This window comes from Mytilus trossulus, chromosome 9 (genome assembly GCF_036588685.1).
Source record: "Mytilus trossulus isolate FHL-02 chromosome 9, PNRI_Mtr1.1.1.hap1, whole genome shotgun sequence".
Taxonomy (NCBI): domain Eukaryota; kingdom Metazoa; phylum Mollusca; class Bivalvia; order Mytilida; family Mytilidae; genus Mytilus; species Mytilus trossulus.
Window position 1 is genome coordinate 46,201,136 of NC_086381.1, and position 18,272 is coordinate 46,219,407.

Here is an 18,272-nt window from a genome sequence, read left to right on the forward strand (position 1 = left end):
ATTTTATTATTTATCATATTATGACTCGGTTGATATAAACAAAAAAAATGTCGATTAAATGAGGGGAAAGGTATTCAATTCATGGTCGTTGATTTGGAACATTATTTTATAATGACGTCTAATGTAAATGATTATTGAAAATATTTATTCTGTCACAGTGTCGATTGTAGACCTACTTAATATTTCGCGGGAAATCAAGGGGGAGATAACACTATATCGGAACTCCTTTTGATTTACCTTTATTAGAGTTTACATAAAAAGATATGTGACTTTGTCTCTGTTAAAAATGTTAAAATAGTATTAACAGGCATTTAAGTTAGAGATGACAGTATTAGATGCAGCAAAAAGAGCCAAACTTGCAGAAGTTAGTAAGATCTATTCTTTGAAATTTGTAGTAGGCACTGTCAAATAACCCGTTTAAACAAAAAGGGGGATGGTAGAAGGGTCCATAACCATGTAACTAATATGAGACGCCAGCTTGAAATGTAGACGCTAGAGGAAAGAAGACACAGCCTCCGTCTTATCCTGATTTACAAGGTGGTTGAGGGTCTGGTGCCGGCTCTACCAGCCGACAATTTTGTCATACCAGCAAGACCGAAACGAACAATTAAAGCCAAAACTTACTTAAACTGTGAAACTGACAATATCATCGAACGTCAAGTTATCAATAACACCAGAGGACTGAAAGTACCAAATAGCAACAAACCACAGTACAAACATTCATTTTTTGTGGAAACAACTATTCACTTGAACCAACTACCAGATAAAGTTGTGCATGCAGGTTCTGTAGAGGCATTTAAGACCGCTCTACAAGAACACCGCCCATAACAACGGCGCTCTTCTCCACCATGTATAAAAGCCTTAATAGGATTCTACACGTACCACTACAGATACAGATAGGTAGAGAAACCGGCCCCCTTTCACTTTCAGTCTGTGTAACATAGATTTTAAAATAAATTCAGCAGTTTATATATGAGTTATGCTCATTTCCAAACAAAACAGCCTGTTAATTGGGATCTGTTATCCTTTAAAATTAGAGCAAGCCATGTAAACCATGGATAGAAACAAGTTCTGTGACTTTGGCTTTGCATGTTCACAGCAAATTATCTGAAATATCTTTATTAGAGGGTGGTAACACAACACAGAAACACATGAATTGAAAACCGTGATGAAGTTGGACAGAAAATATAAATGTAGGAAAAACAAAGCATGAGAATTTGAATCGTAAATATTAAGGGGGTCTCATTGGGGGGTTCGGATCCCTGATCCCGCTTACTACTGTTTTGTCAGATTCCCGTATCCCGCTTACACTATATACGTAAGCTATTCTCATTTTTTTGTCATTTCCCGGGTCCTGCAAGACCTCATTTCCCGTTTTCACGACACGATAATTTGACTTTCACGTGTCACGCTTACAAAAAATCAGCAATCCCGCGTCACACTTAGACCCCAATGAGACCCACTATTAAGGGGAAAAAAGAACTAGAAGTGATTACTCAGCTGTTCTTGGAGATCATACAGTCACTATCAATGGACATGTAGAGCTTGCGGTCACCTTCTAACATCCACTAATTGCATCTGATTTAAAAACCAATGTTGAAAGTCATTTGATGGACTGCAATAGTAGAATGGTAACAATATACAATCATCAAGTACTTTTAAATTACACAAGTTTCGGATGGTAATTATAACACACAGACTTTCAATAAGTCCCGGTTTACTTTTACTTCAAATGCAAGACAAGCATGAGAATTTAAGAGTGTCAACACTAAACAGGGTAATAACTCTTTTTTTTCCAAACGAGAAATAAAAGGTTAAGAACTGAAAAACATGAAATAAAAAGGCAGAAAACTTTGCACAAAATAACCCTTTACAACCCTCTTGTTACCAAAGTCTATATATAGATTATAGTTGCACATTTGAAATACATCCACTTCAATAATACATACGTAAACTCAATATGTGAATAGTGGAAGGTATTGTAATAATAATTTTAATTAATAAACACATGAACTTCCCTATTTCAAGTCAAGTGGCACATGCGGCACATAGTTAAATAGACCACTTTCGAGTTCATCCGTCACGGGAAAAATCTCGTCAATTAAACGCACCTCAATGACGTTGTTTACCAGATAGAGGGGGTCGCCTGTATCCCTGCACTATTAACTTTCATCAAGTGTCTTAGTGATCGTCATTGTGCAGGATAAACTAGAAAGAATGGTTCTTCTGTAGGTACTTAATGACAATTCCCTAATGACAGCATTGCTGATTGTCACTTTTGAGAATTCAATTTGCAGAATAATTTGCAATATAGAATTGTAGTTTTCCAACCAATCGCTTAATATGGAAATGGAAGAGACGACGCCCCTAAAAGCACAAATGACGTTCACTAAAAGCAGAGTTTTTGACGGAAATGCATCGAAATTCGAAAGTTGTCTATTGGCCAATTGTCAAATCAGCACCCAATATAGTCTTAATCTTCGCACCGTTGTTGAATATTTTAAGAAAGAAGATTGAAATAAGGAAGGCATTGTACAGAAATACTCATTTAATACTTACTTATTTACATGTTTTCTTTGTATATAGTTTTTTCGTTCAACTGTGAATTCAACGTATTTGGTATTTTTTTATGCATGCTCAAACCAGTTGAGCATTTTTCAGGACTCTTGGTTCGACATACAGGTTCTGCCAACTGTCACTATTTGTTGGTTATTTTCACTATGGAGCCTCACCAATTGGAAATTTTATAGAGCAATTTTCGTCCACAGTTCTAAACTAACAATCAATTGTACCATAGGTCATGTAGGTATATGATTTTTAAAAAAAGTATGAAGAAGCAAATAAACATTATTAAAATAAAATTGACATGATTGAAGGCCCCATGAAAGATTTTGTGGGACTGTGAGAGCTATCTTGCTAAAAAAAAAGCTTGGTAATCTTGAAATGTCGGCAACTGCAAAAAATCTACATGGTTTAATGCTGTTTAAAGGTATAATAAAGGAGTGACCGGTGAAAAATAATGTTATTCCAATTCTTGAACCAATGCATATAAACATCATAAACTTAGTCTTCTGTGCACCTTTTTATCATTTTTTTTTCGCACACTAGTATATTACGTATAATCGTCAAATTTATTTTTCAATCAGTCAGTGTTGTTGTGAAAATATGGTATGTAATTAAAGTTCGTGTTTTGAAGCCGAAATTTAACTATTGTCACCTGTCTGTCAACATTTATCCAAAAGCATGTATGTCATTGTATGTTGAGTATGTGTTTAACATGTACAATCAGAAAATAGTTTATTTTAAGGACATACATGCATATTGCGATCACTGGATTTTTTGGAGATGGGTCATGTTGAGGTCACTTTGCATATGGAAAATATGTGTTGAGGAATTAAAATAAAGTAAACTTAATTTGAACAACCGAAAGAATTTTCTTCAGAAAAAAGTATATGTACATAAGTTTTATAATGAAAACTATCCATTGAGTTATAAAAAACATATAACAGGCTATTATTTGAACTTGGAATTATTTTTATACGACCCCAAATTTTGAAAAAAATTTCATCGTATATTGCTATCACGTTGGCGTCATCGTCTGCGTCGTCGCCGGCGGCGTCCGAATACTTTTAGTTTTCGCACTCTAACTTTAGTAAAAGTGAATAGAAATCTATGAAATTTTAACACAAGGTATATGACCATAAAAGGAAGGTTGGTATTGATTTTGGGAGTTTTGGTCCCAACATTTTAGGAATTAGGGGCCAAAAAGGGCCCAAATAAGCATTTTCTTGGTTTTCGCACTATAACTTTAGTTTTAGTTAATAGAAATCTATGAAATTTTGACACAAGGTTTATGACCACATAAGAAAGGTTGGGATTGATTTTGGGAGTTTTGGTTTCAACAGTTTAGGAATAAGGGGCCAAAAAAGGGCCCAAATAAGCATTATTCTTGGTTTTCGCACAATAACTTTGGTTTAAGTAAATAGAAATCAATGAAATTAAAACACAATGTTTATGACCACAAAAGGAAGGTTGGTATTGATTTTGGGAGTTTAGGTCCCAACAGTTTAGGAAAAAGGGGCCCAAAGGGTCCAAAATTAAACTTTGTTTGATTTCATCAAAATTGAATAATTGGGGTTCTTTGATATGCCGAATCTAACTGTGTATGTAGATTCTTAACTTTTAGTCATGTTTTCAAATTGGTCTACATTAAGGTCCAAAGGGTCCAAAATTAAACTTAGTTTGATTTTGACAAAAAATGAATCGGTTGGGTTCTTTGATATGTTGAATCTAAAAATGTACTTAGATTCTTGATTATTGGCCCAGTTTTCAAGTTGGTCCAAATCTGGGTCCAAAATTAAACTTTATTTGATTTCATCAAAAATTGAATAAATGGGGTTCGTTGATATGCCAAATCTAACTGTGTATGTAGATTCTTCATTTTTGGTCCCGTTTTCAAATTGGCCTACATTAAGGTCCAAAGGGTCCATAATTAAACTAAGTTTGATTTTTACAAAAATTAAATTCTTGGGCCTCTTTGATATGCTGAATCTAAACATGTACTTAGATTTTTGATTATGGGCCCAGTTTTCAAGTTGGTCCAAATCAGGATCTAAAATTATTATATTAAGTATTGTGCAATAGCAAGTCTTTTCAATTGCACAGTATTGTGCAATGGCAAGAAATATCTAATTTCACAATATTGTGAAATAGCAATTTTTTTTAAAATTAGAGTTATCTTTCTTTGTCCAGAATAGTAAGCAAGAAATATCTTATTGCAAGAATTTTTTTTAATTGGAGTTATCTTTCTTTTTCCAGAATCAACTTAAATCTTTGTTATATACAATATGCAATGTATATTCACTTTTTACTACTAACTGATAAATTTAAATGATCTTTACCATTCAGTGATAACAAGCAGTTTTTTTACATCTTAATATTTTATGATGTATTTAAATGAGTAGTTATTGTTGCAAACTCCATTAGAATATTTTAATTGAGATAAGTTTTGGAATAAGGGAAAGGGGGATGTGATTAAAAAATTGGGTTCAATTTTTCTCATTTGAAATTTCATAAATAGAAAGAAAATTTCTTCAAACATTTTTTTGAGAGGATTAATATTCAACAGCATAGTGAATTGCTCTAAGAGAAAACAAAAATTTTAAGTTCATTAGAACACATTCATTCTGTGTCAGAAACCTATGCTGTGTCAACTATTTAATCACAATCCAAATTTAGAGCTGAATCCAGCTTGAATGTTGTGTCCATACTTGCCCCAACCGTTCAGGGTTCAACCTCTGTGGTCGTATAAAGCTACGCCCTTCGGAGCATCTGGTTAATTATGGAATTTGTATAATTTCTTGTGTTTAAAATTTTTGATAAATTCCATGTTTATTTGGTATTATAAATTACAATACAACACTATCTAACCAAAATACATTGTATGGACAGTGTTATTAACCACTCAAAAGATTATTATAATCTTTTGAGTGGTAAATAACACTGTCCATACAATGTATTTTGGTTAGATAGTGTTGTATTGTAAATTTCCAACAATCTATGGCTTCCATGAATTATTTCTTAAATAGACCCTCAAATCTGCACATGTAGTCATTATAGGCATGAAAAATTAATAAATGAGTATTTTGCAGTTTGTATTCTTGCACAATTACTACTGAGACTGCACTTTTTGGGAATAAATTTAAAGCATTTTTTTTCAAATTGGGAATTTTCTCCAGGGGAAAAAGCCAATTATTCTCCAGTAATTTAAGGCAAACAATATGATTGAATGATCAGATTTGTCATTTATGCACTTGCTGATTAAACATGTCTGTCATTGCTAGAAAAAAGATCAAATTGGTAAAGTACAAGTATATTTTATTATATACTTATATCGTGTAAACTTTAAAAAGAGAGAGAGAATTAGCAGTGTCAATATTTTTCTACTTTATGTTTTTATCAACTGAGTTCTAAGATCATGTTTATTTTTCAGTATAGAAAACAGAAAGATGCTTGTTTTTTGGAAGCTATTTGGCAGTCAGTTTTAGTATTAGGCGCAGGTAGGTAAATTGAATATGATATGTTAGGACAGCTTATTGTTATGTTTGTAACCAGTTGAATAAGTAAAAGAAAAGTAACACATAAACAAAATAATACATGCAAATAAGGAGATGTGGTATAGTGATAGTTGCCAGTGATACTAACTATTCAACTGAAACTAAAAAACAAAGTGTTAACAATTACAGATCAATTAATGAGCAATAATTATCAACAATGAGCAAAATCAAACCTTTTATACATGTAGTTAGTTTTATTAAAATATTACAAATCAGTAAATATATGTAAAATATGATATTCTAACTGTTTATAGTCAGTTGCCTAAAAGATACCAGTAAATGTTTCAGGAAATTGCATTGTTGAAAAAGTTATGTTGACCTTCAGATGACTGAGATTTTATAACTTTTACTTATCATATGTGATGTTTCCATAATTACTCTGTTTGATAGGTTATTTACAAACAAACTTAATTTACCAATTAGAATTTCTTTGTTTTCAAAATTCCAATAGGGAACATGCTTTATATAATTGTATCAAAAAACCAATTTTTCAAGATGTTTAGGCTATTGACCTTCTTCAGTTCTTTATTTTCCCTCTCAACTACATGGCTGACATTACATTTGTTTTTCCTTTTCAATCATTGAAAAGATTTTCCCTTACCTTAAAGGACTATGAACTATAATAGATAATATTTTTCAGCATGTGGAGGTGTACATCTTGGTCAAAAGCTACTATCTTCTGTGTTACCGTATGGACCAATGAAACATGTGATGGTGACAGTGTTAGTCGGGGCTGGAGCATCAACTTATGTATCAGCAAAGGAGTCTGCTAAATGTATACATAAGTGGAATAGACATATAGACAGATTATATGGTAAGCAGTGGAATATGATTCTCTGCCTAAAAAAAATAGAGGAAGAATTAATTATTGATTGATACTTTTGAATTAGTTGTACATTTATGCTGACTTACTGAAATTTTACAGGAACTACACATACCGAAAACTTGAACTTAGACTTAAATTTACCATCCTATTATTATCTTTTTTTGCATCACAACAAGTACATTCTTATACAATTATTTTTTAAAACTATAAATTCATTAGATGTGACAAATATTTTGAAGGGTTAAATTCTACGTTCTACAAACGATAACTAAGAAGCTGCCATTTTGAGTTCCTAATGTTTTGTTTGTTTTGTAATTCCTCATAACAAGAAAGTCAGGTTTTGTGCCTCAAAACCTTCTTTTTGTCATTATTGAAACAAAAAAGAAGCCTACGAAAAGTATAAAATGTCTAGTGTTTATGTTTGACATCGAGAGTATACATATAATGTCACTTTTTAGCTCACCTGGCCCGAAGGGCCAAGTGAGCTTATGCCATCACTTGGCGTCCGTCGTCGTCCATCGTCTGTCGTCTGTCGGCGTCGGCTGTCGTCGTAAACTATTTAAAGAATCTTCTCCTCTGAAACTACTAGGCCAAATACTTCCAAACTTTAACTGAATGTTCCTTAGGATATCTAGTTTATAAAATGTATCCGAAGTTTTGATCTATCAACAAACATGGTCGCCATTGCTAAAAATAGAACATAGGGGTCAAATGCAGTTTTTGGCTTATATCTAAAAACGAAAGCATTTAGAGCAAATCTGACATGGGGGTAAAAATGTTCATTAGGTCAACATCTATCAGCCCTGAAATTTTCAGATGAATCAAACAACCCATTGTTGGGTTGCTGCCACTTAATTGGTAATTTTAAGGAAATTTTGCAGTTTTTGGTGATTATCTTGAAAATTATTATAGATAAAGATAAACTGTAAACAGCAAAAATGATCAGCAAAGTAAGATCTACAAATAAGTAAATTATGAACAAAATTATCAATTGACCCCTTAAGGGGTTATTGTCCTTTAATGACAATTTTTCACAATTTGTGCATTATATTTGCTAACTTTAAAAAATCTTCTCCTCTAAAACTACTCGACCAAATTCAACCAAACTTCAACTGAATGATCAGTAGGGTGAATAAAATAAATTTGTGTTTTATTTTCTATTTTGTCAAAAAACATGGCCGTCATGGCTAAAAATAGAACACAGGGTAAAATGCAGTTTTTGGCTTATATCTCAAAAACTCTAGCATTTAGAGCAAATAAGACAAGAAGTTAAAGTATTTATTAGGTCAAGTTCTACCTGTCCTGAAATTTTCAGCCGAATTGGGTAACTGGTTTTTCAGGTATAATGCCCCTGAATTGATGATTTTAAAGAAATTTTGCAGTTTTTGGCTATTATCTTGAATATTATCATAGATACAGATAAACTGTTTATAGCAAAAATGTTAAGCAAAGTAAGATCTACAAATAAGTCAATTTGACCAAAATTGTCAATTGACCCCTTAAGGAGTTATTGCCCTTTAAAGACTTTTTTTCTCAATTTGTTCATCATGTTGACTTACTTTAAAAAAATCTTCTCCTTTGAAACTGCTGTATCAATTTCAGCCAAACTCAGGCTAAATGAGTTTCAGAGTATCTAGTAAAAATTTTATATTTTATTTCCTTGTATGTCAAGAAACATAGCTCCTATGGCTAAAATAGAACATAGGAGAAAATGATTTTTTTTTGCTTTTGAAGAAAAAAGGACGATTCAAAGCGATTCAGGCTCTTGAGAGCCTCTTGTTTAGATACCAAAGACAATGTCGCAGAATTTTTCATTTATTGCATTATAAAGCCAAAATATCAAATGGAATTGATTTTGATATGTGACATTAGAATGGAGATAACTGTATTATATTTTAAGCCTGGCCTTCGTAAATGTTGATTTTACTGTAGCAAATATTTGTTCATGTGTTGCTAGGTAAACTCATTTGCGATATTAAAGGCCAAGCTTAAAATACAATACAATTATCTCCTAAATACCATTGAACAAGTCAATTATTAGCTCACCTGGCCCAGTGGGCCAATAGGAGCTTTTTTGCAATTACTTTGTACCTGTCATAAGAGTTAATGCCCTTTAACAACAATTTTTTTCTAATTTGATTTCATATTTGCTTACAATCTTGAAAATTATATAAATAGTTTAATTGTAAAATGAGGAACAATCACCAGGATAATTTCTGCAAAACATTGACATACTAAACCCCCAACGGGAAGGATTGTGCCTGATGTTCATATGATGAAATCATAATCTTTAGTCAGTTTAATTGAAGTCTGGAGCTGGCATGTCAGTTAACTGCTAGTAGTCTGTTGTTATTTATGTATTATTGTCATTTTGTTTATTTTTTTTGGTTACATCTTCTGACATCAGACTCAGACTTCTCTTGAACTGAATTTTAATGTGCGTATTGTTATGCGTTTACTTTTCTACATTGGTTAGAGGTATAGGGGGAGGGTTGAGATCTCACAAACATGTTCAACCCTGCCGCATTTTTGCGCCTGTCCCAAGTCAGGAGCCTCTGGCCTTTGTTAGTCTTGTATTATTTTGATTTTAGTTTCTTGTGTACAATTTGGAAATTAGTATGGCGTTCATTATCACTGAACTAGTATATATTTGTTTAGGGGCCAGCTGAAGGATGCCTCGGGGTGCGGGAATTTCTCGCTACATTGAAGACCTATTGGTGACCTTCTGCTGTTGTTTTTTTATTTGGTCGGGTTGTTGTCTCTTTGACACATTCCCTATTTCCATTCTCAATTTTTCATGACTAAAATTGTCTGTTAACCCATAAGTAATAGATTTATTCCCTTTTAATCAAGATTTTTTTTTTATTAAAAAAAGGCTGTAATTGTTGACGATGCAAGTGAGTGACTTGAACTTCTTAAAGCCTCTAGAACTTTCTGGAATAATGCCCCACTTGCAAAAAAAAGTGACAATTGTTGAAGATGCAGTTGAGTGAGTAAAGAGCCTGTTATATAAACTAAAGTAATGGCTTTCTGTGTACTGGTATAAATCAAAATCCAGAGCAACATGTAAATGAACAAATTATTTTTCACTGGAATGACCTTGGAAGAAATAACATTTAAATGTTTTTATTTTTCAGATAGAAACAAAAAGACCTAACCAGTATTCACTAGTGGACACAAGACTGATTTATTGATTGGTGGCCTAACACCACGTGAATTTTATGTGGCAGATAAAAGTAGGGAATTAACAGTTGTGATAAACTTGTACAACAGAGAGAACTGTCTGAAAACTTGTTTTGAGAATTGAAGAATCATCATTGTTTTTTTTATTAAATTAAATTTTTATATAAAATTTTAACGTTGTGTTCTTTCCCTGAGACTGGTAGTGACAAAATAAAATGCCTATAAATCATAATAACTTGTTGGCTTAGAAAATCAAGTACATTGGTCTGGTTTTGGCTGAAGTTTATGTTCTCCATAAAATACAAAGTTGGGTTTCATGTGATATCATATTCAGTTGAGTTCATACTGGATATGATTTAAAGACTACAGTGTTTGCCTGTCATGCTGGAGGTTTGGGATTCTAACCTCGGCCAGGTTAAAACAAAGACTTTCAAATTGGTATAAGTATAAAAAAGAAGATGTGGTATGATTGCCAATGAGACAACTATCCACAAAAGACCAAAATGACACAGACATTAACAACTATAGGTCACCATATGGCCTTCAACAATGAGCAAAGCCCATACCCCATAGTCAGCTATAACAGGCGATAAGACAATGTAAAACAATTCAAACGAGAAAATTAATGGCCTTATTTATGTAAAAAAATGAAAGTGTTGGTTTTTCTTTGAAAAAAGATTTTTTTATTGTCCTTTTGATGTTTGCTTCTTTTTCTTTCTTTTTTTAAACAGATCACCTTATACTCAGAAAGTTGTAATGTAAGAAGTTTATGAGATACTTACTCTTTTTGAAAGAAAAACCATAGACAACTTTTAGGTTATTCTAGGGGTGTCTAGTTGGTGCTTCTAGAAAATAGTATGGATGGGTTAACACTACCTCATAAAAAAACCTTAAAAAACAAGCTTAAATGTGTAAGTTGCATAACAATGTACAGTGTCAAATATTACAGAAGGTTTTGGGTTCAGTATGAAACAACCAGCTTAATGCTTTGTATTTTATTGTTTAGATTATTCAAAATTAACTTTCCTACTAATTTTCACCTTGACAATAATAGACCAAATAGTTTTGTATAATATTAAGCCTAGGTCATATAAAAGAAATAACCGAGTCATCTATAATGTATTAGTTTTGTCCATTTACAAGTGGGTAAGCTATGTTTGTAATGGTTCATCCCAGTAAAGTTCAGTCCATTCTTGAATAGGTACACATTTAAAAGTGGTATAGTCCATAACAGTCCAGTCTGTTTGATAAGTAACTTTAACAAGTGAGTAGTTTTCTTTATGAGCAATGTGCTCATCTTCACTGACTGAACAATTTAGGATTTGAGTAAAGGTCAATTAACTGAACTCTCATATGTTGTATTTTGTAAACCTATTGAGCCAAGATTATGATTCACATGTTAATAGAATTTGTTTTTAACATGATAAATCATTGTTCAGTTAATAATTACTGAAATTAAATCACAATTAATACCTAGTCACATGTTGCATCTTTAAGGTAAATGCATTATAATGTTGCAGTAAAAATAGACAAAATTGAATATATGGATTTAAAAATTTAAATAAAAAATTTATTAGACAACTTTCGAGTTCATCCGTCACCGGAAAAAACTCGTCAATTATACGCGCCTTTATCATCGTCATTTGTGCGTTTAGGGGCGTCGTTACTTCCTTCCAATGTTGAGCGAGTGGTTGGAAAACTACAATTCTATATTGTACGAATTATTCGGCAAATTGAATTCTCAAAATTGACAACCAACACTGCTGTCATTAGGGAAATGTCAGTAAGTACCTACATAGCAACCATTATTTCTAGTTTATCCTGCACAAAGACGATCACTAAGACGCTTGATGAACGTAAATAGTGCAGGGATACAGGCGAGCCCCTCTATCTGGTAAATGACGTCATAAAGGCGTGTATAATTGACGAGTTTTTGCCGGTGACGGATGAACTCGAAAGTGGTCTATTATTGTCATATTTCCTGCCGATTGTTGTATTAAAAAATCTCTAAAACCCCTGGTTAATTCTTGAGTTATCCTAGGGGTGTCTAAAAGGTATGAAAATATCAAAAACATCTATTTTCAAATTTCCTGCTGACTGTTTCTATAACTTATTAATATACTGAGCACATTCCAAATATGGACTTCTTGAGTTTTCTCAATTGAATTATTTCATATTTTTCATGTTGGGACCTTTTAAAGTTGACCATACTGTATGGGTTTTTCTCATTGTTGAAGGCCATATGGTTGCCTATATCTGCTTACATCTATTTCATTTGAATTTTAGTGGATGGTTGCCTCACTGGTAAATTCACCATATCTTCTTATTTTTATATCCTCAGGTCTTGTAACTGACATTGTAATTAAATATTGAAACCCAACAATATATTTATATAAGAGGCAAATTATACATACAGATTTTGTCTTACACATTGTAAAATCAAAAGGCATGTTTTGGTTTTAGTTGGAAAAATTATAGCTATTTAAAATGGAGAATGGAAGTAAATCTAAAATATTTTAGCCATAGAAAATGTCAAAGGGAGGTAATTTTCCTTGATGTTTTATTAAACTGTTCAAAAAAAGAATACATTGGATCCACAATGCCAAATATCAATGAATTTGGATTAAAATAACCATTCTTAACATTGTAATGCTATCTATGCTGAGATTTATGCTATTTCAATTTTTATTATTATACTTTCAATAAAATGTCAGTTTTATCTTGGGATAACTGAAGATTTATAAAGATGTCTGATCAGTATTAAATGTTTGTTTATTTCATTGTGTGACTGAAAGTTTCATTATTGTTCATTCTTATTTGTTTTATATAACTGGATTATCCAGGTAGGCCATTAATAATCACCTGAAGGATCTGGTTTTTGCTTTCCTAAGACAATTATAGAAGAGTGTGCTGTTTCTGGCCATGTCAGCAATTTGTAAATGTGTGCCACCTATTGTAATTCGTTGATTCATATGGTATGTTGTTGTTTTTAGTATTAGAACATTCCCATTCAGATTATTTGGCCATGCAAACAATTTGTAAATGTGTGCCACCTATTGTAATTCGTTGATTCATATGGTATGTTGTTGTTTTTAGTATTTGAACATTCCCATTCAGATTATTTGGCCATGTTAACAATTTGTAAATGTGTGTCACCTATTGTAATTCGTTGATTCATATGGTATGTTGTTGTTTTTAGTATTAGAACATTCCCGATTTAGATTATTATACCCCCGCTTTAAGAAAAGGGGGGGTATACTGTTTTACCTCTGTCTGTCCCTCCGTCCGTCCGTCAGTCCGTCAGTCTGTCCGTCCCATGAATATCTTTTGTTGCATTTTTCTCAGGAACTACAATACAAGGATTTCTGAAATTTGGTTTCAGGGTTTCTGAAATTTGGTTTCAGGGTTTATCTAAGTCAGCTATACCGTGTGATGCGTTTTCAGATTGATCACTTGACAACTTCCTGTTAACCGAACACTTGTATGATTTTACACATGATAGCCAAGTTGAAAACTTTCGTCACACTTTTCTCAGGAACTACAATACAAGGATTTCTGAAATTTGGTTTCAGGGTTTATTTAAGTCAGCTATACCGTGTGATGCGTTTTCAGATTGATTACTTGACAACTTCCTGTTTACCGAACACTTGTATGATTTTACCATGATAGCCAAGTTGAAAATTTTCGTCATACTTTTCTCAGGAACTACAATACAAGGATTTCTGAAATTTGGTTTCAGAATTTATATAAGTCAGCTATACTGTGTGATGTGCTTTCAGATTGATCACTTGACAACTTCCTGTTAACCGAACACTTGTATGATTTTACACATGATAGCCAAGTTGAAAACTTTCGTCACACTTTTCTCAGGAACTACAATACAAGGATTTCTGAAATTTGGTTTCAGGATTTATATAAGTCAGCTATACCGTGTAATGTGTTTTCAGATTCATCACTCGACAACTTCCTGTTAACCCAACACTTGCATATTTTTACACTATTTATTTTTTCGTCGCATTTTTCTCAGGAACTACAATACAAGGATTTCTGAAATTTGGTTTCAGGGTTTATCTAAGTCAGCTATACTGTGTGATGCGTTTTCAGATTGATCACGTTTACCGAACACTTGTATGTTATACATGATAGCCAAGTTGAAAATTTTCGTCACACTTTTCTCAGGAACTACAATACAAGGATTTCTGAAATTTGGTTTCAGGATTTATATAAGTCAGCTATACCCTGTTATGCGTTTTCAGATTCATCACTCAACAACTTCCTGTTTACTGAACACTTACATATTTTTACACTATTTATATTATCCACTTGCGGCGGGGGTATCATCAGTGAGCAGTAGCTCGCAGTTACACTTGTTTGGCCACATCCCCCCAGTAGAGGCCATTTTAAAACTTTTACGTAGTTTACATGTTTTGTGACTAGGTCCGCTTAAAGGGGTCCAATAATGTTTGTCTATGTATTTGCATTGTTAGATCTCATTTCAATGGCTATTATTTGGCTCTACCTCCTCAGTAATCATTCATTGAATAAAAATAAAAATTAGGAACGAGACTACTATCCACCAAAGTTGATGATGTAAGCAATCATAGGCTACTGTAAGGCCTTCAACAATGAGAAACATTGTTGTTCAGATACTTTGAGTGTTTTTAAACATTTGCCTTATAAAAAGCACATACAGGTGTGGCATATCTCTGTGCCAACAGTTGATTCAGTAACTGTTGATTTAGTAACTCTGTTGATTCAGTAACTGTTGATTCAGTAACTGTTGATTCATTAACTTAATTTAGTAACTGTTAATTCAGTAACTATTGATTCAGTAACTGTTGATTCAGTAACTATTGATTCAGTAACTTAATTTAGTAACTGTTAATTCAGTAACTATTGATTCAGTAACTGTTGATTCATTAACTGTTGATTCAGTAACTATTGATTCAGTAACTGTTGATTCAGTAACTTAATTTAGTAACTGTTAATTCAGTAACTATTGATTCAGCAACTTGATTCAGTAACTGTTGATTCAGTAACTGTTGATTCAGTAACTTGATTCAGTAATTGTTGATTCAGTAACTATTGATTCAGTAACTGTTGATTCAGTCACTATTGATTCAGTAACTGTTGATTCAGTAACTATTGATTCAGATACTATTGATTCAGTAACTGTTGATTCAGTAACTGTTGATTCATTAACTGTTGATACAGTGACTGTTGATTTAGTAACTGTTGATTCAGTAACTTGATTCAGTAATTGTTGATTCAGTAACTGTTGATTCAGTAACTGTTGATTCAGTAACTTGATTCAGTAATTGTTGATTCAGTAACTGTTGATTCAGTAACTATTGATTTAGTAACTGTTGATTCAGTAACTTGATTCAGTAACTGTTGATTCAGTAACAGTTACTGTTAATTCAGTAACTGTAATGAATTACTAAGGTACCTAATTTTTCTTGACATATCTTTTGTCTTTCTTTATCAATTGACTGGGAATGTAAACCTCAAAGATATTTCAGACCAAGTAATTCATATTGCCAATTTGTACAGCAGGCCTGTGTTGTTCAGTTACCTTTATAAATTGAAATGTTACCCAACAAACTATCTTTTGGCATGCATTTAACTTTTTAATACAAAAAAATGTGAAAGGAATTAAATCTTAAGAAAAAACAAATTAATTTAGTAAGTTCTTCTAAGCTATTGACAGATTGTCAGTGATGTGCATTGTATGTGTGTGCGATTGTCTTTGTTATAACACACTGATTTTTGTTTTCTTTCTTCTATCTGTTTTTTATGGATTTTTAACATTTCCTCTTTGTTTGTAACACATGTGCCTCCATTTTCTTCAAGTCTTTAATTCAACGATCAATCTTAAACAACATCATTTTTTTCTACAAAACAACAGCTAAATTTGACAAAATCTCAAAGGACAAGATTTGGGGCCCTTTATAGCTTGCTGTTCGGTGAGAGCCAAGGCTCTGTGTTGAAGACCATACTTTGACCTATAATAGTTTACTTTTACAAGTTGTGACTTGGATGGAGAGTTGTCTGATTGGCATTCATACAATATTTACTTATATCTAAGAAAATTAGCAATACTGAAATAAACAAAATCATTTTCTGATTTTTTTTTTATTAAAATGTATATAAAATCCTTTTGCTGGTACATGAAAACATAAATACTCCAAACTAAATACATAAAATAGATTACGTTAATCTTATACAATTCCAATTCATTCAATAGATCAAGAAAAGTATATTACTCTTTTAATTTTAATAAATAAGGCATCACAATTTCTTTTTTTCTAAATTGCACAAAATTCTATTTCAAACATTGCAAAGGTGACAAATGTGTAGATATCTCAATTTGGTTTCACAGTCTGTCATTATTTTGAAATAAACAATAAATACATATAATTGTTCCTCTTAACTCTTATGTTAAAAATGAAATCTGTAATCTTGATATATGCAGCAAAACGCAAATTAGATGAACTGAGAAAAATCATGATATTGAAGAAAAAAATCTTGAAAGCATACAATTTGGTATCAAGTGAAAAGCTCTAGTTTGATTGAGCCTAAATAAGTGTTCACTGTTTAAGTAAATATGCTACCTGAATACAAATACAAAATGTATAGAAGAACATGACAAGATCAATAATATCACATATCAGTAATTTTATTATGCACAGTATTAAAATAGAAAAAAAAGAGTAAAATCACTTAAATACTGGACTCCGAGGAAAATTCAAAACGGAAAGTCCCTATCACATGGCAAAATCAAAAGCTCAAACACATAATATGGATGAATAACAACAGTCATACTCCTGAGCTAGTACAGGCATTTTCTTCTGTATAAAATGGTGGATTTAATCTGGTTTTATAGCCTAAGCTTAACATCTCACTTGTACGACGGTCGCATAAAATTCCATTATATTGAAAAGGCACATCTCTATAACAACCACAATCGTCATATTCTTGACTTAGTACAGGCACTTCCTATGTAGAAAATGGTGGATTTAACCTGATTGTATAGCTAGCTTAACCTCTCACTTGTATGACAGTTGCATAAAATTCCATTATATTGAAAAGGTACATCTCTATATGAATATATTACCCTTAGTAAGAACATCTGTAAGTCCAATTATTTTCAGTTTTAAAATATATCAACATAACTAAGTATCAAGTTGGTATTAAAGAATATGTCTTGGCTAAATAAAACATCTTAACAAACACAAAAAACATGTTAACTCAAGCAATAACTTAAAACAAATATCTAAAACAGATAAAACCTACCCAATAAAACTGAGTATTTTAGTACAATATGTAATCCTTTTTATACACCCGTCTTTTAGACGGGACGTATTATGGTTTACCGCTGTCCGTTCGTCTGTCCCTCCGTCCGTCGTCCACACTTCGGACAATAACTCAAAAACACTTTCACCAATTTCCATGAAACTTAAGTGAATTGTTTATATCTATTGAAGTAAGCTCCCTTTTGTTTTTTTTAAATTTCAGATTTTAAGTTTTGGATTTATGGGGCTTTATTCATAAAAAAAGGGGGATTTTCAACACTTTGGACAATAACTCAAAAAGGCTTTCACCAATGTCCATGAAACTTTGGTGAATTGTTTATATCTATTGATGTAAGCTCCCTTTCAATTTTTATAAATTTCAGATTTTAAGTTTTGGATTTATGGGGCTTTATTCATAAAAAAAAGGGGGATTTTCAACATTTCGGACAATAACTCAAAAAGGCCTTCACCAATGTCCATGAAACTTTGGTGAATTGTTTATATCTATTGACATAAGCTCCCTTTCCATTTTTATAAATTTTAGATTTTACGTTTTCTTAAGTAATGAATTTTTATACTTAAAAGGGGGATTTTATGAAACTTTAGTGAATATATTAATGTAACATCCCTTTTGATTTGTATATTTATTTCTAGTTGATCATATAAATTCATTTAAAGCATAAAAGACAAGTTAAAAGAGCAACGGGCATATCATGCCCTAAAGCGCAGCCCTTTATTAATTATTACTCTAGTATTTTGTTACAAGAAAAACTAAAATAAGTAAAAAATATGAAAACAATGTGAAAAAAAGCTTTGCAGCAGTAAAATCTTATAACTTGAATATGATAAGCT

General features: G+C 32.1%; 1 protein-coding gene across 1 annotated transcript; it reads left to right on the plus strand.

The window, feature by feature from the left end:
• Nucleotides 1-228: 228 nt before the first annotated feature.
• On the plus strand, nucleotides 229-10,264 carry LOC134683937 (uncharacterized). The gene is made up of 4 exons (XM_063543248.1): nucleotides 229-364; nucleotides 5,993-6,059; nucleotides 6,757-6,930; nucleotides 10,080-10,264. Exons 1-4 carry the CDS (start codon nucleotides 323-325, stop codon nucleotides 10,097-10,099), a joined length of 303 nt encoding a protein of 100 aa, XP_063399318.1. The 5' UTR covers nucleotides 229-322; the 3' UTR covers nucleotides 10,100-10,264.
• Nucleotides 10,265-18,272: the final 8,008 nt, after the last annotated feature.